Below are 22,992 nucleotides of genomic sequence, written 5' to 3'. Positions count from 1 at the left end.
TAAAGTTAAAGTTTATTTATTCGTCACAAGTAAGGCTTACATTAACACTGCAATTAAGTTACTGTGAAATTCCCCTAGTCGCCACACTCCAGACCTGTTCAGGTCAATGCAACTAACCAGCACGTCTTTCAAGACTGTGGGTGGAAACCGGAGGAAACCCATGCAGACACGGGGAGAACGCGCAAACTCCACACAGACAGTGACCCAAGCCGGGACTTGAACCCGGGTCCCTGGCGCTGTGCGGCAGCAGTGCTAACCACTATGCCACTGTACCACTCCTCTAACTCTTAACTCTAACCAAATAAATTTTGTCCTTGACCCCCTTTAGGACGTCATCTCTCTCTCTCTCTCTCTTTCTCCAGCACTGTAATGCTCCCCTTATTTAATACAGTGACCCCTCCCCCTTTATCTTTTCTGAACTCTTGTATCCAGGAACTTTTAATGCTCAGTCCTTTTAAGCCAGATCTCCATTATCGTCACAATATCATATTTTTGCCTAGCTATCTGTACCTACAGCTCAATCTTACCACACTCCACACATTCGCTGCATACCTTACTATTTGAATCATAGAATCCCTACAGTGCAGAAGGAGGCCTTTCAACCGATCCAGCCTGCACCGACAACAATCTCACCCAGGCCCCATCCCCATAACCCCATGCATTTATCCTAGGCCCCTGATTCTACTGCTGTATTGTTAGCCCTCTGTCTCTTCCAATTGTCACAGTACCAAGGTTTCCCTCTGTAATGTTAGCCCCTGGCATGTCAGCTTGGAACCCTCCCCTCTCGCACTAACAAACCGCCCTGCAAGGCCTGGAATGCACTGCCTGGGAGGGTGGTGGAGGCGGGATGCCTCACATCCTTTAAAAAGTACCTGGATGAGTACTTGGCACATCATAACATTCAAGGCTATGGGCCAAGTGCTGGCAAAGTGGGATTAGGTGAGCAGGTCAGAGTCTTTCATGCCTCGGTGCAGACTCGATGGGCCAAAAGGCCTTCTCTGCATTATAGTATTCTGTGACATTGTTCCCAGCTGACCTGTACGGTTCCCATCTCCCCACAACTGCTCCCAACGTCCCAGAGATCCAAATCTCAACTTCTGCACCACCTGCTCCATCCAATATACTGAAACATTCAGAATCCTTTAGTCGCTCCAATCCTTTGTTATTTAATTTAAAGCTCAGTGCCTAGATTTAAATAATAAATATAATACAGATTGCAAAGATCTGATAAATTATCAAATTGACTTTAGTTTTTATACTAATTAATTGATCATGTCTTACTCTATATCTGTTAAATTTAGATTAAGTCAAAAGTTTATCTGTATACTCAGTTTTTACCCTTCTGTTCGGTTTGGTCTTACAGACTGGTCACAGATACTTAACCTGTATTCTTAACCTGCATACCTAACCAAATACTCACTGTAAGCCTCAGGTTCTGTGGCACCTCTCTCTCTGATTATTGCGAAGCTACTTTGACACCACATTTAAATTTCTCTGCCATTGCCAGCGGATAATGCTTTGTCCAATCTGCTGCTTCTCGAGCCGCTTCTGTCATTTAGTGAGATCAGGGCTGATCTGTGAATAAACTCTATATAGCTGCCGTTACCCCGTATCCCACCATAACTTTTGATAGGGAAGATCTATCAATCCCAGGTGTAAATGTGCAATTGCTCTCGCATTAATTTCTGTTTGAGGACGTGTGGTCCAAACCCCTGACACCCTAAGTGTATGTGTATCTATCATCATTCACTAAATCCCCTCCTGAAAAATCTGCTTCAAATTAGGTCGCCTCATCTAAGACACCCAACCAATGGTAAGAGTATCTCTGTCTAGACAATCACTCTCACATTACACCATGTCTACACTATCTCTGTCTACACCGTCACTCTCTGTCTACACCGTCACTCTCTGTCTACACCGTCACTCTCTCTACACCGTCACTCTCTGTCTACACCGTCACTCTCTCTCTACACCGTCACTCTCTGTCTACACCGTCACTCTCTCTCTACACCGTCACTCTCTCTCTACACCGTCACTCTCTCTACACCGTCACTCTCTGTCTACACCGTCACTCTCTGTCTACACTGTCACTCTCTACACCGTCACTCTCTGTCTACACCGTCACTCTCTGTCTACACTGTCACTCTCTCTCTACACCGTCACTCTCTGTCTACACTGTCACTCTCTCTCTACACCGTCACTCTCTGTCTACACTGTCACTCTCTCTCTACACCGTCACTCTCTCTCCACACCGTCATTCTCTATCTACACTACGTCCCCCGAATATCTTGAAAACCTCAATCAAATCACCCCTTAACATTCTAAATTCAAAGAAATATAAAACTCTGAGCTTTACCCCTTGGGTGTCAGGTATCATCCTGGTAAACCTAAATTGCACTCTCTCCAAAGGCAAAATATGTTTTCCAAAGTGTGCTGCCCTGAACTGTTGATTATGTTCTAACTGTGGGCTAAGTGGGTTTATGTATAACATTAACATAACTTCTGTCCCTTTGTTTTCTGGTCCTATAGAAATAGAGGCCTGCTTTCCATTCGCCTTTTTGATTACATTTTGTACCTGTGGCAACTTCAAAATGGAAAGACTTGGATTTATTTTAGTGCCATTCATGATCTCTGGATGTCCCAACATACTGTACCAGCAATGAAGCGTATTTGAAGTGTAGTGACTCTTGTGTTAGCTTGAACGATCAAACTTGGCACCATCCAGGACAAAGCAGGTCGACTTAATGGACACCACATCTACAAACATCGACTCCCTCCACCACCAATGCTCAGTAGCAGCAGTGTGTACTATCTACAAGATGCATTGCAGCAATTCGCCAAAGATCCTTAGACAGCACCTTTCAAACCCACGACCACTTCCATCTAGAAGGACAAGGGCAGCAGATACATGGGAACACCATCACCACCTGCAAGTTCCCCTCCAAGCCACTCACCATCCTGACTTGGAAATATGTCGCTGTTCCTTCGCAGTCGCTGGGTCAAAATCCTGGAATTCCCTCCCTAACGGCATTGTGGGTTAACCCACAGCAAAGGGACTGCAGCGATTCAAGAAGGCAGTTCCCTTCTCAAGGGCGATTAGAAATGGGCAATAATTGCTGGCCAGCCAGTGGTGCCCATGTCCCATGAATGAATAAAATAAAAAGCTGCCACTAACAACACAAGGGATAATATCTTTGTAATAGTGGCTATGGGATCTTTTACAACATGTTGAGAGTACAGACAGGATCTTGATTTAACTTCTCATCGGAACCTGGCACCTCTGACAGTGCAGAATTCCTACAGTATTGTGCAGGAGTGTCAACCTAGGCTCTCTGGAGTGGGACATTAAATCACATAAATGGAAAGATTCAGGGATGAATTGCGTCTCCAGATTTACACCACTCTCCTTTAAGATGCTTCTTAAAACTCTTTGACAAGGTTTTGGGATGCCCTTTGAAGGGACGTGTTTAAAGTTTATTTACTGGTGTCACAAGTAGGCTTACATTAACACTACAATGTAGTTACTGTGAAAATCCCCTAGTCGCCACACTCCGGCACCTGTTCGGGTACACTGAGGGAGAATTTAGCATGGCCAATGCACCTAACCAGCACGTTTTTCGGACTGTGGGAGGAAACCGGAGCACCCGGAGCACACCCACGCAGACACGGGGAGAACGTGCAAACTCCACACAGACAGTGACCCCAGCCGGGAATTGCAACAAGGTCCCTGGCGCTGTGAGACAGCAGCGCTAACCACTGTGCCACCATGCCGCCCAATGTTTTGACTATGTTCAAGGTGCTACATAAATGCAAAGGGTAAAATTCCACATTGCTGCACAGACATTTCTAGAATCCCTCGGGTGGGGAAGAAGGCCTGGGAAAGCTTCTCTGCCAGAGAGTCGGTGCCTGCGCTCATTGAGTCTGCGCTAACTCTGTGATTAGAGTATCTTATGATGTGGGGATGCCAGCGTTGGACTGGGGTAAGCACAGTAAGAAGTCTCACAACACCAGGTTAAAGTCCAACAGGTTTATTTGGCAGCACAAGCTTTCGGAGCACTGCTCCTTCATCAGGTGAGTGGGAGTTGTGAACACTTTTTATAGAGTATCTTACCCAGGCCCTCTCCCTCACCCTATCCCTGTAACCCCACACATTTCCCATGGCCAATCCACCTAACACTGCACATCTTTGGAGTGTGGGAGGAAACCGGAGCACCCGGAGGAAACCCACGCAGACACAGGGAGAATGTGCAAACTCCACACAGACAGTGACCCAAGGCCAGAATTGAACCCGGGTCCCTGGTGCTGTGAGGCAGCAGTGCTAACCACCATGCTGCCCTATGAAAATGATGTCTGGAGATGAAAATTGCAATGCCGTCACTGACATCAGTGCACCATGTGCAGCACGTAGAGTGCCAATGAACGTACCTGTGAGGCACATGCATCTCTACACCTGAGCTTGGTTAAGAAAACAGTGGGAATTCCTCCTTCCTCTCACAGCCTCTCCCAAATTCGAGGGGAAAGCAGTTTAACGGAAAGGATCCTTTTGTATTGATGGAGAGCGTACTGCATCTTCAGGGGGCCCAAAGTGTTTCACATTGAATTACTTTCAAAGTTTCTTGACAATGGTTATACTGGGTGGTGGAGTGGGAGAAGAATTCAAATCATAGAATGGGTTCAGCACAGAACGAGATCATCCAGCCTGTCATCTTTGTGCTGATCTTCTCCACGAGCAACCCAACTCATGCCAATCCCCTTTCCTTTATTTAAAAAAAAAATGGATAACATTTAAAATAATAAATAGAAAATAACAACTGAGAGTTCCAAGCCATTGGTACAAGGCCTGACGACATGGGACACCTACGCCCTTGGAGCCAGGAGCCAGTTTTAATCACAGCGATTGATGTAAATTCAGCGCAGATTCAGTCATGTCCCACTTATTGCTGGGGACAGCCCAGAACTCACCGAAAGGTCAGTGAGCTGAAATTCTCCAACTCTGAGACCTTTTTTCCCTGGAGGCTTCGGGGTGATCTTATAAAGGTCTATAAATAATGAGGGGCATAGATAGTCAACATCTTTTCCCAGAGGTAGGGAAGTCTAAAACTAGAGGGCATAGATTTAAGGTGAGAGGGGAGAGATAGAAAAGGGTCCAGAGGGGCAATTTTTCACTCAGAGGGTGGTGAGTGCCTGGAACGAGCTGCCAGAGGCAGTAGTAGAGGCGGGTACAATTTTGTCTTTTAAAAGACAATGGGTAAGATGGGTATAGAGGGATATGGGCCAAATGCGGGCAATTGGGATTGGCTTAGTGGTAAAAACTGGGTGTCATGGACAAGTTGGGCCAAAGTGCCTGTTTCCATGCTGTAAACCTCTATTACTCTATGAGTTTAATAGAGTCATAGGCTGGAATTTCCTTGGCCATTCACATCCCACTGCCGGTGAGGACAGAGAATTTGGCGCTCAGCCAAATCTCCGTTCACTGCAGCTGGACCAGAGAATCTCGCTGGCGTGAATGGCCGGAAAACTCTGGCCATGGAGCTTTACAGTACAGAAAGAGGCCCTTCGGCCCATCGTGTATGCGCCAGCCATCAAGCACCCCTATCTATTCTAATCCCATTTTCCAGCATTTGCTCCGTAGCCATGTATGCTATGGCATTTTAAGTGCTCATCTAAATGTTGTGAGGGTTCCCGCCTCTTACCGCCCTTTCCAGCAGTGAGTTCCAGATTCCCACCACCCTGCTGAGACTTCCCAACATTACCTGTTCAGAAAATTATGATCACAGATTTCTGTCAGTTGTGACATTTGGGCTTTTGTATCACTGAAAATCTTGCTGGAAATGGAGAGTTTCACCCAGGGTTACAAAGATATCTGGCGAGGTCTGAATGGTTGGACAGGATTGTGAATGAGTTGCTGTGCTTTAACTTTAGGTCACAGTATCATTGAGTCATAAAATCCCTACAGTGCAAAAGGAGGCAACGCAGCCCATCATTTCTCCACTGACTCTTACTCAGGCCCTATTCCTATAACCCCACGTATTTACCCCACTAATCCCCCTAACCTATATATGTCATGAGACACTAAGGGGTAATTTACCATGGCCAATCCACCTAACTCAGATATCTGTGGCACGGTGGCACAGTGGTTAACACTGCTGCCTCACAGCGCCAGGGACCTGGGTTTGATTCCAACCTTGGGTCACTGTTTGGAGTTTGCACGTTCTCCCCGTGTCTGTGTGGGTTTCCTGAAGAAGGGGCTTGGAGCTCCAAAAGCTTGTGTGTCTTTTGCTACCAAATAAACCTGTTGGACTTTAACCTGGTGTTGTTAAACTTCTTACTGGGTTTCCTCCCACAGTCCAAAGATGTGTGGGTTTGGTGGATTGGCCATGCTAAATTGACCTTTATTGTCCAAAGGTGTGTAGGTTAAGGGGATTAGCCATGGTAAAGGTTACGGGGATAGGGCAGGGCAGAGTGTCTGGGTAAGACACTCTGTCAGAGTCGGTGCAGACACGATGAGCCGAATGGCCTCCTTCTGCACTGTAGGGAATCTATGACTGTGATCTTTGGACGGTGGAAGGAAATCGGAGTATCCCCTGCCATCCTGAATAAATGCTTGTGTATTGACCGGGAGATTAGATAAGAGAGTCATTAGGGCAGATTGTGAAACAAAGACATTTTCACACCAAATGGTCCGAGAGATCTCAGGGTCATTTCCATTCTAGATAGTGGGGGGAGGAGGGGGGTGGCGGAAGGGGGGGTTGGTAGCACTCCTATCAATTTGCTAACTCTCAGCGGGAGATGGGTTAAGCCACAAGTTCGGTGGTCTTTGAGGTGACAGGAGCTGTGTGTGTGTGTGTGTGTGAGACCACAACCCCCCCAGTCCATTGTACAGGGAGGGCCAGCGGGGAGGAGCTGTGAGCCAGCACCCAGACTGGTTGCTGCTGACTCAGTGCACGGGGAGCAAAGCTGGTCCAAAAAAATGACAAAGGATTGTGCCCGGCAGACAAATTAATTTATCCTTCTGACAGCACCAATTGATATTATATGCATCACAAGACACCGCGTTAAGAGATTGAATACGGTGGCACACAATGCAGATTTGGACAGATGCTATCTGCACACTTATTCACAAAGTCAGAGAGATGAGCTCAGGGCACTTTTGAGCCATTGCACAGAGCACAAGGTAATCCTTAGGTAGCTGGAGCGAGTGCAGACCAGTGTCTGTTAATAGCGACTTTGCCATCAACTCATTGAATGTTTTCATAAATATTTACTTGGTGCCAAGGAGCAGTTGTATTCTGAGTTTTAAAGGGGTATTGCTTCGTTTATTCAATTTGGACATGTTAAATATATATATAAAGTAATGTCACAAATAGATGTTTAGACAAAACACCTGGAGCGCGATGTGGCCAGGACAGTGAGAGTAGCGGATTTGAGTTGGACCATAGTTCTTCATCAGTGGGAATATTACGAGGGATGGATTTGTGCAATGCCGGCTGAATCATCCAGGGCTGGGTGGGAGGAGACAGAGAGGCTTTGTGTCCCGCTCGGTACGTGAGGAACGTGCTTGGGGATCCCCCCAACCCGTATTCTGAATCTAGTTCGGCGGTTTCTCCTCCCCCCTCGCCCCTTTACAATAGTCTAGACGATTGAATTACCCTTGCTATTGCAGAGCACAAAGAGAAAAAATATTTTAGACCGAAAATAGAGCGGATTAAAATATATATTAGGCTGATTTTATCTTTCAAGTGCATGATAAATCATTCTGCCCCTGAAAAAAATGACCACTTTTATTTGTAGGGAAAATAATAGAATTTCTATTCATTAATGCTAACAAAAGTTAAATAAAACATTTCCAAGTGGTTGCGTCGAATTGATTTGCTTTTTATTAAATTAGAATGTATGGAGGGGAATTTAGTTAAAAGGCAAATCTTTATCCCCACCCCTGGTATTGCGGATGAACAGTGAGGATAAAGAGAAAAAGGGTTGAAGTTAATTTCTATTCACTAGCACACGCCAAACTTAAGGTCGTTTGGGACAAAAGATCTTTGGCAGTCTTCAGAAACACAGAGAAGCATATTTATTATCAGTCTGCAAATTGTCAGTTTAAAGTACCTTTTAAAATGAAACAGTTCCGCGTTAGAAGTAACGCAAGTAAATGCAAGGTTGACAAAAAAAAGTGGCACCATTCTGCAAAAGGATTTTTTAAATAATCGAATTGTTCTACTCAGTGAATATCTCAAAAATGCTTTCATCTGGTCAAGCTTTCTCTGCATCTTTTCCTGTGTTTATTTTCCATGTAGTTTTAGAATTTCTATAGAAAATGTGTCTAATTCCTCGAGAAAAAATTGATTTTTTTCCCACTTCAGCCAGAAGGAATTCTTTAATAAAATAATCATTGATTCCTCGAAGTTTTTGCCAGTGCTCGGTGATTGGCAGGCTGGGGAGCCAATGAATGTGGCAAAGGGAAAAGGGCCAATCAGCTGCAGGATTTGGGGTGTTTGATGTCCTTGCTATTGGTGGGGTGTGCTGATGATGTGGTGCTGGGGTCGGTGATTGGGTTATAAGGAGCCGGCCGGAGGCTGAGTCACCCTCACGAGGTAGAGCTCTGTGCTATTTCCCCTCCTCCCTTCCCTCTGTCTGTCTCTGCAGTGGCGAGTACAGTCAGGGCAGCAGTCTGCATTGCGGAGCAGAGAGAGAGAGACAGAGACACACACAACTAGAGTCAGACAATCAGCGCAACCTGTAATCGTGACCATCCTGTCTTGTGCACATCCAACACAACTTGGAGGGGGAGGAAAGGGGAGAACAAGAGACCAGGGAAATTAATTACAACCCCCCCCCCCCCACCTCTCTCATCCTCTCTGAACAAGCAGCAAGCAAGACAATGCCCAGGGAACTGACGCGGAACCCTATGCAGAAAATCTGGATTCCTTACAAGGATGAACGACCGGCTTTGCTATCCCGACGTGAGTTCACTCCCAGCATACAAATCTATTCAAATGGTATGAATCCAGTGGATGAGTTTGAGACAAAACCCTCCATTCTGTCCAGCAGCCGAGTCTGGGAATGTCACTGTTTCGCACATGTCTCTCTGTCTCTCTCGCTCTTTATGGTCAGATTTCTCCCACTTTCTTTTTGTATCAAACACCGAATTGTTTTAGGAGCCTAATCGTTCTAGACTTTTTGATAGTTTTTTTCTGTTGGCAATAAGCTCTTTTATTGGAATTCACGTGACTGCTTGTGGGAAGCGCTGAGAAGCCGGGTTATTTAGGGACAGGCCGGTATCAATGCCATTGCGAACAATATGCACATTATCCCTCCTGAGAGCCCGGAGCTAGCCACTAACAAACTTTCCCTTTCTCTGTGAATCGGCTCAGCGAGTACATTTCAATTAAGGTTGATCATCATGTCACTGCCGTGTGTGTGTGTGTATATATTTAAACCTCAAACTCGTTCCTGGCGATTATATGTTTCGTGTACAGACTTTATAAAAAAAAAATGTGTCGAATGAAATCATTTTAAAATGACCCTCCTGCGGGAATTTAAGTGAATTTTATCTCTCCCGGAGCTGAGACACCTTTTTTTCTAGTGGCAGATGACTTTTCTCTCTGGGATGGGGCCCCGATACCCCGGGCTGTGCACTCCCCGCGGGGGGGACGACACTGGGTCTGGTGTGGTGGAGTTCCCGGAACTCTCCCTCGCTGCTTTCAGTTTGAGTCTAACTGAGTGGCGGCTCAGCCTGAGACTGGGGGGGGGGGGGGGGGTGCTGTCTGAGAGGGGGAGGATCTGGGTGGGGGGATTGGGGAACTGTCTGTACCGTTGCTGACTCCTTTCTTCATTGCGAAAGGAAGTAGCTGCATCATCTTGCCCCCAGTTTACCGGTTGCTACAGTTACTCTGAACACATTTCTATCTAGATTAGATTTAGTGAAAATCCAGGAATGATCCCCCCCGCCCCCCCCCGAAGATAATGTGGACTCGAAAATATCAGATTGTCTGAAAACCTTCCAACTTTGCGCTGTTGAGAGGGTTAAATCTGGGAGTGTAGGATAGCTTGTGTCAATTCCGGGGAGGGGAAGATCTCTGTGCAGGGGAATCTGAGTGAAGGGGGGATCTCTGCTGGGGGAATCTGAGTGAAGGGGGGATCTCTGTGCTGGGGAATCTGAGTGAAGGGGGATCTCTGCTGGGGGAATCTGAGTGAAGGGGGATCTCTGTGAAGGGGGATCTCTGTGCTGGGGAATCTGAGTGAAGGGGGATCTCTGCTGGGGGAATCTGAGTGAAGGGGGATCTCAGTGCTGGGGGAATCTGAGTGAAGGGGGATCTCTGTGCTGGGGAATCTGAGTGAAGGGGGATCTCTGTGCTGGGGGAATCTGAGTGAAGGGGGGATCTCTGCTGGGGAATCTGAGTGAAGGGGGGATCTCTGCTGGGGGGATCTCTGTGCTGGGGGAATCTGAGTGAAGAGGGATCTCAGTGCTGGGGGAATCTGAGTGAAGTGAAGGGGGGAATCTCTGTGCTGGGGGGACGATCTGGAACAGTGTATTTGGGAAGGGGCATGACCCCTCCAGCTCTGAAACATGATGAATTACCCGGAGTTCTACCGGGGGCTCCTGCAGTATTCTCTCAAACAAGGGGGGCAATTGGAGCAGATTTCACCCCCACCCTCTTTGCCACTGGGGTTGGAAGTTTTGCTGCAGAAGTTGTCGGTTTACAGCTGGGCTCAGTCAGCCTGGGAAACTTTACAATGCCATGACAAGTGGATTGAGACATTGACTGTCACCATGGCAACACAAAACTTCAGCTGACAGCGGAGGGCCGCTGAATAGAGACAAACCCATCCCCACAGTCTGTTCCTCATTTGGGCTGAATGTTGCTTAGAATCGGGGCTAGTGCGGGAGAGGGAAAGACTTGCATTTATATAGCGCCTGTCTCGACCTCCGGACCAACCAGGGCATCTGAGGACCTTTTGTTTTGCAGTGTAGTCAGTGTTGTAGTATGTTGGGATTAAATGTGCAAATTGCGACGTTAGTTTGAAGCTGATCTGTTTTCTGAGTAAGGCAGACATTGCATTCAGTGATCGATCCTGTTTTGCAACAGTAGCGAAAGTGGTGGCAGCTAAACGCATGTTGTCACCACGTGGAACTGTAAGCAACACGCTGCTGTAAAATCTCACCCAATGTGTTTCCCCTACACATCTCAGTTTGTGCAGCTCACATTAGGGCTTTCCTTCAGTCCCTCTGCCATGCACTGAGCCCTGTGCCTCCATGCTGATGAATGATGTAGCATTCCAGTGCTCATCTGTAGCAAGCTTTACAAACATGTTGCAGTCTCCAAAACAGTTGCTACAGCCAGAGAATCTCTTTGGGGACTACTTGCCCCCTTTCTTGTGGTCTTGACACATCACAGAGCTGCAGCTCATTTACATCCATAAAGCATCAAATCTCTGCAAAATCAGTTGCTCCCTCCATTCATTAGTTTTGCCTGTCTGGTGCTCACCGTTCATATTGTGAAGCCGTCATTATTTACAGTCCTATTTATTCACTGGCAGCAACTTTTTCCATGAAATGTCATCTGTTTATTTTGTTTGAATTTCATTAACATTTTGGTGAGAGAGATTGCAATTTTTTTGATGTCACTGAACTCATAGATCATAGAATCCCTACAGTGCAGAAGGAGGCTATTTGGCCCATCGAGCCTGCACACCATAATCCCACCCAGTCCTAGCCCTGTATCCCCACATGTTTACCCTCCTAGACTCCCTGATATTAAGGGGCAATTTAGTATGGCTAATCAACCTAACCTGCACATCTTTCAGGCTGTGGGAGGAAACTGGAGCACCTGGAAGAAACCCACGCAGACACGGAGAGAACATGCAAATTCCACACAGTCCCCCGAGGCCGGAATTGAACCCAGGCCCCTGGCGTTGAGGCAGCAGTGCCTGCCACTGTGCCACCCAAACTGTTGTTCCCAGGGAATTGTTGGACTGTGTATTTAAGATCAACATTTTGGAAAGGAACAAACATTAAGCCTTGTACACTGCAGGGATTCCCTACACAAAGGTGGATAGTGAGGACCATTCTGTTTTTAGTGTAATGCTCCAACTTGCTCTTCATCCTTGTTCATTACTTCTTGGATTGCCCCGACCTTCAGCTGCTTTGATCCATGGTTTGTTGTACTGTTTCTCTAGGATGGCTCTTGTCATCTTCAAGCCTTCCAAAGATGTGTGGGTTAGGCTGATTCGCCATGGTAAACTGCCCCCTAGTGTTAGGGGCCTAATGCAGGGTAAATACATGGGGTTACGGGGATAGGGCCAGAGTGCAATTGTGGCTAGTGCAGACTCGATGGACCAAATAGCTGCCTCCTGCATTGTAGGGATTCTATGATTCCACCATGCTTGTGGGCTGAAGCCAATGAATGACTATTCATCTCTGCTCGTATTGCCTGCCTCAGCCCCACCTGTTGCACCAACCATTTCTGTAAAGTTACGGTAACAGTTGAAGCTGGTATAAATAGAATATTCCCATGCAGATCCTTCAGTGTCTGATCCGATCTAATGCCCACCATGGAACTTTAAGTGTGTGATGTGGTTAGATCCTTTGAGTGCAGTTAAGGCTCATGCGATACTCTCCTTTTCCTGCATTGCTGATTTTTTCCCCCCTTTTTTTTAGTTTCACCTTCTCTTTCCTAAGAGGTGTGGCTTTGCAGGTGGAAGGATATTTTCTCAGCTTACTGAGTTGGAAGATCAATTGTTTATTTTGTCTGCTTAAACTAGTTGAGTGCTGTTTGAATGGATTCAGTAAGAAGTTTAACAACACCAGGTTAAAGTCCAACAGGTTTATTTGGTAGCAAAAGCCACACAAGCTTTCGGAGCTCCAAGCCCCTTCTTCAGGTGAAAGGCTTTTGCTACCAAATAAACCTGTTGGACTTTAACCTGGTGTTGTTAAACTTCTTACTGTGTTCACCCCAGTCCAACGCCGGCATCTCCACTGAATGGATTCAGTCATTATTACCATCCGGTTCATGCTCAGTGTCCTAATGGAATATCTACACTGTAGAGTGCTGCACCTTAGCTTTTCTTGGAATGATCCCAAACAGTTACAGGCTGACTTGTAATGTTGATACTACACACTCTCACATTTTTAGTTTGTAGCTTTGGTGTTAATATATAGTTTGTTAACTCTGGAATTCCCAAATCTGTGAATTAGCTTGTGAAATGCACAGTGTCACCAAGTGATGAGATGGCACAGGTGCAGAGTGTGTCCATCCCAGTCCCTCTAATAGATAGTGTTAGCCACGCAGTCTGAGCGAGGGCTCCCTGTGTTCAATCTCTTTTCAACACCCTCTCCATACGGTGTATTTATGCGAGGAATCGAACCTCAGCTAGTTCAAGCACAACCAAGACTTTAATCCCAATTGACCCTAAGGCAAAACCCTGTTGTGACACACACTCAAAGGATTGGTGCAGTTTCCTGGCCAGGCTCCTGAGGGTAAAGCTAAACAGCTTCTCCGTTACCTTTTGCATGTTGTGAGCATTTACTGTGTTTGCATGTTGCATTATAGCTCTCAGCTCCTCTCTTGCAGGTAAAGAATAATGTGACTCATCGATGCTTTTTCTTGAGCAACCCAAAGGGTCCAGTAGTAGTTGAGTAGAGTTGCAGTCACTTTACAGTTTAAAATAATTAGCGAGTGCTTGAAATGTGTCAGCAATCTTTGTTGACAAAACACAATGTGTGAAGTATTCTTGTGAACTGTTGGCTTCTCCTTACATCCTTCACACTGGATTCTAGAGCTCTTTGACTTGGGAACTTCCAATTTACTTGAAGTACTGGCAACGTCAGGAGTAAAGCTCAATTGCAGTTAACTGATATTTTGTGCTTCAGGGATCCCTGTCATTGTTACAATAAAGCACTCTGCAATATCCTGGTGGAAATCTTGTACACTTGTACCTATTAAAACACTGAACAGGAAGGACAAAGGCAAAGCTGGCTCACCAAGCCTGCCCCATGCTGTTGGGATGCAACTTGTGCACGTTTGTGAGCCCCAAACCATGCCCATCCACACCACAGACCTAGTCAAGGATGGAATTGGTGCTGGGGTGTTTGGTGCAGGTAAACTTCCTCCCTGACCTCCCAAAGGTGATCAAACAAATTCCAGGACAATAATGGCTGGGGGAGACATCCTCCAATACCCCACCTTCCTTCTCATTTGTAGTGATGCCAACCGCAGTTGCGAACTTGTTGGGTGGATGGGCCATGCTAAATTGCTCCTTAGTGTCCAAAGATGTGTAGGTTTGGGGGGGGGGGGTGGAATTAGTGGGGTAAATAGGTGGGGTTACAGTGATAGAGAGGTTTAAGACAGAGATAAATAGGTTTTTGATTAATAAGGGGATCAGGGATTATGGGAATGAGAAAAATATCAGCCATGATTGAATGGCGGAGCAGACTCTGGACCAAGTGGCCTACTTCTGCCCCTATGTCTTATGGATAGGGACTGGGTAGGATGTCCTGTCGGAGAGCTGGTGCAGACCTGATGGGCTGAATAGCCTGCTGCACTGTAGGGATTCTATGATCTCTTGAATATCTGCAGTGAAGCAGTATTCTTTGCAATGGCTGAGAATTGGTGACATTTGTCGCTGCCTCCCTGTGAATTAAGTGACTGCTAACACTGCAGTCTGGTCTTGGAACGGTGCCACCCGGCTGCTGTTTGGTGGCATAGCTTGCATTTGATTTAACAGCATCATAAATCTGTCTCTCATTCTTAATCATTGAGGCTGAAATTCTGGTTCGTTTTAGTTTGGAATGAACATAATAGTATGGTGGATATCAATATTGGATAAATACTTGGAAATAGTGGGAAAATACAGGGAAATGGAAAAGGTATGGGAGAGACTAGATTGGTCTTCAAAAGAATCAGTGTTGACTTAATGGGCTGAATGGCTTTCTTCTGTGTTGCAATATTTATGATTCCATAAGCATTAACTGGAACAATTGGATGATTTTGAAAAATGGATTGGCCTATCTCTCTCAATTACATGCCTTTTTGTAGAGTGGTTGGGTTACTGAGAGAGGCATGGGGGTGATTCAAGGTTGCACTCCCTGTCCTAACTTGGAATGTTTTTCAGCAAAGAAATTTATAGTAAACTTGGTTTTCTTCATGTATTTTACATGAACTTTACAAATGTATCCTAGAACCGGCTTACTTGTGGGTTGCTAGAACCAAAATCCTGTTTCCTGTGGAAAGGAAGCTCTTGTGTAAGAAACGGTCTCTGAACGACTATCTCTATCCATTTTTGTAGAGGCACACAGCTTTCCTTGTCCTTATACTTTGAAACCTGTTTTATTTATTGACTTCACAGAGACCACGAAGCAATATTTGATATCTGCCTTATATTTTTAACGTTTTGGAATTGACCACTGTACTATTTTTAATTCTAATTCTAGAATCGGGAATATTATGAACATTTAATTCCCCTCCCTTAGTGGAAATTTGAGATGTGACAAAATTAATTATTCAGTTTATTAATATCTGAAATGCTCTATTAATGTAACCATTTTGTTTTTGAATATAGTTGTAATTTTCTGCTTAGGTTGTGGCTTGATTTCCCCAGAGGATATTGGGTCATTGTAATAGACCAGATGGGTCCTATTGTAATGCACATTGAGTAGAATCCATTTATATTCTACGTCATATGAATGCTCTCTTGACCTGATTTTATAAGTTAAAAGCATTCTAACATCTTAAGTGTACAGATACAATGGGAGATCATCTGTGGATGGATTCCAAGAAAGATGGCGTCTTTAAACCTTCCTGGGTGCATATCGTCTGTTAAATCTAAATGACTGAGGTTGCCCTGTGTTGTATGGTAGCTGTGTTCTCCCCTGTTCACTCCTGGGTCAGAAGATTTTGAATCTTGGGTACATAGTATATTGCATTGAGCTTCTTGTGGATCTTGGTTTGTGTTCTGGATCCTGTGCATCAATTGTCAACTTAATTAAGGATGCATCACACATGTTGACTGCAAGATTTGAGCAACATTTATGAACTTGATCTCCAAAATTGTGCATGATGAGTAACACACTGTATCGATAAATAAACTAGTCCCAAGTTTTCTGGTTGTTGTGTCCCAGAACTACTTTTCCTATTTCTGTGGACTATGCTTGTGAAAATGCATCAAATTTATTTGCCTACTCCAGTTCTGCCTTAGTCACAGTATTCTGGTGCTGAAGACATGATCTATGTGGGTGAAAGCAAAAAATGCTGGAATCTGAAACAAAAACAAAGTGTTGGAAAGATCTTGGCAAATCTGGCAGCATCTGTGGAGAAAGAATAGAGCCAACGTTTCAAGTCTGGGTGACCCAAGTGACAAGTTTAACAACACCAGGTTAAAGTCCAACAGGTTTATTTGGTAGCAAAAGCCACAAACGCCGGCGTCTCCACATCATGACCCAAGTGAAAGATTGGTTCTATTCTCTCTCCACAGATGCTGTCAGACTTGCTGAGATTTTCCAATATTTTCTGCTATATGTGGGTGTTTTATACACAAACATCCTAGATGGCACAAAAATGTCCTCATTATTGTCAGCTGGGCGTTAGAGGCAGAAAAAAGCTTCTCACTCAGGTGCAACTTCAGACATCCAGGTATTTTGGCTTCCAATTGTGTTGCCTGGCTAGTTTTCCTTTTAATTCCAATGGGGTTGCCAGTGTGGGTTGAGGAATTTCTCCCTCTGCATACCATCATTTTATAATTGGTTCAATCTTTAATATTACAAGGCCTGCCGCCAGTCTTTTTACTGGTTAACTTTATGCATCATTGCAGATTACTGACATCATCTGGGAGAGTGTGCTCCATGCCTGTGCTGATTGTAGAACCTTGCAAAGCCAGGCAACTTGATTGTCTTATTGAGACTGGCATCATTGGGCTTGATTTAACTCTCAAGTTCATGAGGGTATAAATGTGTTAAAATTGGGCCATTTGTGCCTGTTTTAATCTCCTTCTCTGAGGTAATGCGAAAGTCATGTAAAAGCCGATGGTATTTGCCCTAGATATAATATCCATGTTGCCCTGGATACAAGGGCGTTTTCACATGTTTGATAATTCTTTTAAATCCAAAGTAGCAACAGATCTATTACAATACAATTTAGTTCCTGTGGGTTTGGTGGACAGTGCTTTTAGTTTTGGATTATTCAAACCGTGAATGAAACTTAAGGATTTGGCTAAATATGTTACTTGCCGTTTAAGTCAATTATACTCCCCAGAATAGATTGATTTCACGTTAATCAGCCTCATTCTTTCAGTGAGGGAAGTGTACACCTCCACTCGGGGGTAAATAGTGAAGCCATTGTCTTCCTCTTTCTGGGGGGTTGGCAATGCTGTCATTGTGTTGATTCCAATTGTATTGCCTCCGACATTTTATTATACTTGAATAACATTGAAATATTCACGGGAGGCCAGCACATTTTTAAAAGATCAATATTGTGATCTGTTAATCAACCCTGGGGACTTCGCAATTTTAAAAGTCTAGTAATTTAACAAAATTGAGGCAGTACATCTGTTGACACACAACACATTCATTACTTTTAATCTGCTAAATGTTTTTGGGTGTGTATTAAGTTGCAACCGCCCCTCCCATCCCTAATGAACGAAATTCAACTCCATATTTAATTTCTAATTCCTGCATTCAGCAACCCTTTCTTTTGTGTGGAAAACCAATAAAGAATAGCTGTTTATTTGGGCGTAACTTGGAAGTATTTTGATCGATCTAAAACCTATATTTTTAGGACTGCTGCTGATCGGCAGATTTAAAGACTCTTGCACGCAGTATTTGTTTGAAAAGTTGATTGCTGTTACCAGTAGCTGTATCTATCGATTTGGCTCCGTGTGCTTTATTTAAAACACTTCTATCTGTATCGTGTACCGACGGTGCCATGCCTGAGAGAATCGGGAGATTGAGGCACAGTTAGATTTCATTTGTCTTGTTAGTTCATAAGATATCCGATCAGAATTAGGCCATTCGGCCCATCGAGTCTGCTCTGCTATTCAATCATGGCTGATATGCTCCTCCTCCCCATTTTCCTGCCTTCTCCCCATAACCCTTCAACCCATTAAAAATCTGTCTAACTCCTCAAATTTACTCACTGTCCCAGCATCCACCGCACTTTGGGGTAGTGAATTCCACAGATTCACAACCCTTTGGGAGAAGTAGTTTCTCCTCAACTCCATTTTAAATTTGCTACCCTTTATACTAAGACTATGACCTCCCGTCCCAGAATGCCCCACAAGAGGAAGCATCCGCTCCATGTCTACTTTATCCATACCTTTTATCATCTTGTACACTTCAATTTGATCACCCCCTCATTCTTCTAAATTCCAGAGGCCCTAACCGGTTCAATCTCTCTTCATACGACAAATCCCTCATCTCTGGAATCAATCTAGTGAACCTCCTCTGAACTGCCTCCAATGTCCAATCTTTCCTCAAATATGGAGACCAGAACTGTGCACAATACTCCAGGTGCAATCTCACTAATGCCTTGTATAGTTACGGTGTGGAGATGCCGGCGTTGGACTGGGGTAAGCACAGTAAGAAGTCTCACAACATCAGGTTAAAGTCCAACAGGTTTATTTGGTAGCACAAGCCACTTTAACCTGGTGTTGTGAGACTTCTTATTGTATAGTTGCAACAGTACTTCCTTACTTTTATATTCTATTCCTTTAGCTGATTTTGTTTTTGCTTGAAAGTTAAACAGGAGGTACTATCGAGACACTCTTGTTTTGACTGCAAAAACTTGAGTCTTATCGGATCAAAATGAATCAGCTCATAGAAGAATTTAATTGATGGGAGTTTGTTTCCATTTTTACCCACTACTCCTCCCTGAAGGCACCTTTTCACCTGCTGTCTGTGGTTCGTTGCAAGCACGATACAAGGACATGTTGTGTGTGCTGATACATATCTGGAAATGATTAACTTGAATACCATGTGGGAGAAAAATGCTTGACTCATTCTTGGTGAAAAGTGAACTTGGCACTCCTTGTGCAATTAGGTCTCACGCCTACATTTCTTAATGCATATTTATTTTTTCTCTCTTGAATAGCATCTGTCCCACACCTCACCAACTCCCCCACTGTGATTGTGATGGTGGGATTGCCAGCACGGGGGAAGACCTACATTGCTAAGAAGCTGACTCGCTACCTCAATTGGATTGGAGCCCCAACTAAAGGCAAGTATACCAGCCAGCAAAGCACTATTGAAGTAAGGGCTGGTGCCTGAGCATTAAATTACGCAATTGAATTGTCATTAGACTAATAGTCATTTAGATTCTCTTTATTGAGCAGTCACGTGTGGTTATAAGGAACTGCTGAGAGGCTATGGTAATTGAGGTTTGCAGCATTCATTCATTGCGTGACTTCAACTATATTATTAGAACTTCAAGGTAATCCTCTGATACTCATGTGGTGGGGAGAGATTAAAGAAAGTATTTCATTTCAAGAAGGATCTTATTTTAAATATTTCCAATGGTAATGTTGGGATGATTGGTACAGGCTAATGTAGGAGGTATCTGTTTGTACTCCATGTACATTCACACCATTGCTTAATCCAAAATTTCTATCCCCCGTTTAAAACAATGTAACCTGGGAAGTGCTAGATGTAGCACTTGGGGTGAATGGGATCACAAGTTATGGGGAGAAAGCAGGATTAGGCAATTGAGTTCGATGATCGGCCATGATCATGATGAATGCGGAGCAGGCTTGAAGGGCCAAATGGCCTCCTCCTATCTTCTATGTTTAATGGATGCAGAATTTGTTGTGATGATTCAAGTGGGAAGAGATTAGGAGTCATTATAGCAGCAAAAGAGGCCATTCTGCATATCCAAGTCCATCAGGTGGTGCCCAGAGTGCGGGAAGAATTTGATGCTGGAAAGTAAATACTGAGCTCAAGCTAACTTTGTGTACCTGAACTATGAGTCAGAGAGGTATACAACAAAGAAATAGACCATCGCGTCTGTGCCAGTCAAAGACAAACCACCCAACTATTCTAATCCCATTTTCCAGTACTTGGTCCATAGCCTTGTATGCCTTGGCATCGCAAGAGCACATTTAAATACTACTAAAATGTTATAAGGGTCTCTGCCTCCACCACCCTTTCAGGCAGTGAGTTGCAGGATCTCTCAACCCTCTGGGTGGAAAAAACAAAATCCTCCGATTTCCCCTCTTGCACCTTACTTAAATTTAAATCTCTGCCCCTGGTCATTGATCCCTCCACCAAGGAGAAAAGTTTCTTCCTGTCTGCTCTTAAGTCCCTCATAACCTTATATATTTCCATCATGTCATATTTGTTGACCTTGTGATTAGCAATGAGGTGAGTACATAAAATGCAGATTGAAAAAGCAGTTATCGAATCTTCAACTCTCCTGTGCAATGTGCCACACTAATAACTTCCTTTCCCCATTTAGTCTTTAATGTTGGAGAGTATCGTCGAGAGGCTGTAAAATGGTACCGATCTTATGACTTTTTTCGCCATGACAATGAAGATGCAATGAAGATTAGAAAGTGAGTAGCTTTGGCGCATGTATCCTGACTCTTCAAACTACAATGCTTGCATGTATATTTAATTTCTCCAGTACTGTTATTATACATTAATGGCCATAACTCTACCTCCTCGCCCGCCACAGAATCGGAGTGGGCGAGAGTCCAACAATGGAATTCTTTGTTGACCTCAGGCGGGGATTTCCGGTCTTGCTCGAGTGAGGTCATAAAATCCCGCCCAATGTATCAAATAATGTTTCAAACTTGAAGATGTTGGAAAGCTTCATAAAAATATAAACTGCGGCACAGTGGTTAGCACTGCTGCCTCACAGCGCCAGGGACCCGGGTTCGATTCCTGGCTTGGGTCACTGTCTGCGCGGAGTCTGCACGTTCTCTCCATGTCCATGTGGGTTTCCTCCGGGTGCTCCGGTTTCTTCCCACAGTCTGAAAAACGTGCTAGTAAGATGCATTGGTCATGCTAAATTCTCCCTCAGTGCGCCTGGAGTGTGGCGACTAGGGGATTTTCACAGTAACTTCATTGCAGTGTTAATGTAAGCCTACTTGTGACAATAATAAATAAACTTTAAACAAATTGGAAGCTAAAGGGATACTGTTTAATTCTCTTTGCCTGTTTCTAACCCATCAAAAAAAGTCTACATGGCCTGATTTTAACCCATAGAAAAATCCACCCACTTGCACAGGCTTGATCATATGAACAGAATCTTCACGGCTCGTAGCCTTTTGTTGATCTGTTTGGATCTCAGTGCAATAAAGGATTGGGAAGAGGAGAAATAAATTTGCTATCCTACAACAAGGTGACAGAGCCCTAGATCCAGGTACAGGGAAGCACATGCATGTGATGTGAAGCATGTGGTAGGCTCCTGGCTGTCTGGGTGATGCAAAATTACAATTTGCAAAGCACAGAGCTGACCCAGTCTTTGCAATGCAGGATCCATGAAAATCAATGGAATTGATCAAATTGCAACGCTCTAACCTTTCTAATTGCTTGAACGTTGCAAATCATTGGCGACCTTCTGTCTACGTCACTTGGAAGCACAGTGCTCTGTGTGCTGTGCATTTTCATGTCCAGACCTCTAACTGAGTGATTGTTTACACTCCAATATTTGAGGGAAGGAGCATTTATCATCTGGATAATTTGTGTTTGCAGCAGTGTAATAAGCTGTGTGAATATCCCTTGTATAGATCCTGAATTTTCCAATGTGACTGTTCTTGGATTTGAGGAAATTGGTCTGAGCCAGTACGTTCCATTAGTGTTCATGATGCTGCATTGTAAGCATTATTAGATGGGAAGGAAAATAGTGCATTGAGGAATGTCAACAATAGTTTAATTTTCCTACTTGAACCTAAGGGTATTCTAACGTTGTACATTACATTAGAATTGTCCCTGGCATGTCTTTCAGGGAGCTGTAGACTATCTCAGTTGAGTGTTAAACTCAGCATTCTGATATCTCCTTATTGCTTTCTCCAGGCAGTGTGCCTTAGCGGCATTAAGAGATGCAAAATCCTACCTTACTGAGGAAGGTGGCCAGATTGCAGTAAGTCCCATCTCCATAACTGCTTTTTGTAGTGGAATAATCTCTGCCAAGGTTTCTCACCTGCCCATTCACCATCACTGGAATTCAACTGAGTCGGTGCAAGGGGTCCCCATAATTTTGGATTTTTTTTTTTAATAACAGGCACTGGCTCTCTCTCCGACCTACAGAGAGGAACAACTTGAACACTGAGGCAATCCAAAGGAGGTTTACCAGGCTAATTCATGGGATGAGAGGATTGTCAGACAAATAGTCTAGGTCTGTATTCCTTGGAGTTTATGAGAGTGAGGGGGTGACCTTATTCAAACATATAAGATGCTGATGGTGCTTGACAGGGTAGATGGTGAGAGGTTTTCACTAATGGGAGAGCCTCGAACAGGGGACACAGCTACAAGATAAAGGACTGATCATTTGAAACTGAGGTGCGTGGAAATTTCTTCTCGCAGAGGGTGGTGAATTTCTGGAACTCTCTGCCTCACAGGTGGTGGAGGCTGGATCATTAGACATATTCAAAGTGGAGGTGGATAAATATTAGTTTGAGGAATAGAGGGCTATGGGGAAATGGCACAGAAAACGAGTTGAGGTGGCATAGATCAGCCCCAATTGTATTGAATGGCGGGGCAGGCTTGAAGGGCTTGGTGGCCTCCTCCTGCTTCTGTTTCTTGTGTTCTTGTTTTCCACCTCTTTGTCGCAAAGTGCCACATAGTGATGGCTTAAAATTGCGTGAGTTGGGCATCCCAAGGGCTTGGAACTTGACCATTCTTTTTGGGTCATGTAACGAACAGCTGAGACTACCTTGACAGAGTAACATTTAGTCCAAGTGTACAAGTTGTAATTGGTTCTCATTTAGATGTTTTAACATTGTGTATCCATTCCGGCATAGTGCTATAACTATACTGTTTTCAGTGGCATGCTGTGCTGAACATCA

At 44.4% G+C, this 22,992-nt stretch overlaps 1 protein-coding gene across 5 annotated transcripts in view; it reads left to right on the top strand.

The window, feature by feature from the left end:
* pfkfb3 (6-phosphofructo-2-kinase/fructose-2,6-biphosphatase 3) overlaps positions 1-22,992 on the top strand; it is a 112,407-nt gene that overhangs the window by 65,104 nt on the left and 24,311 nt on the right. For 2 of the 5 annotated variants that reach the window (XM_078235952.1, XM_078235949.1), the window contains exons 1-4: positions 8,740-8,996; positions 19,080-19,205; positions 20,439-20,535; positions 22,001-22,067. In XM_078235952.1, coding sequence (XP_078092078.1) covers positions 8,879-8,996; positions 19,080-19,205; positions 20,439-20,535; positions 22,001-22,067 — 408 coding nt within the window. In that variant the 5' untranslated portion in view covers positions 8,740-8,878. Of the gene's footprint in view, positions 1-8,633; positions 8,997-19,079; positions 19,206-20,438; positions 20,536-22,000; positions 22,068-22,992 lie in introns of those variants that run through there. The other 3 variants (XM_078235950.1, XM_078235954.1, XM_078235951.1) reach the window with 3 other exon arrangements.

Source organism: Mustelus asterias, chromosome 19, assembly GCF_964213995.1.
Source record: "Mustelus asterias chromosome 19, sMusAst1.hap1.1, whole genome shotgun sequence".
In the NCBI taxonomy this organism is placed as follows: Eukaryota; Metazoa; Chordata; class Chondrichthyes; order Carcharhiniformes; family Triakidae; genus Mustelus; species Mustelus asterias.
The sequence above is the reverse complement of the archived record's forward strand: the minus strand, read 5'-3'. Positions and strand labels throughout refer to the sequence as shown.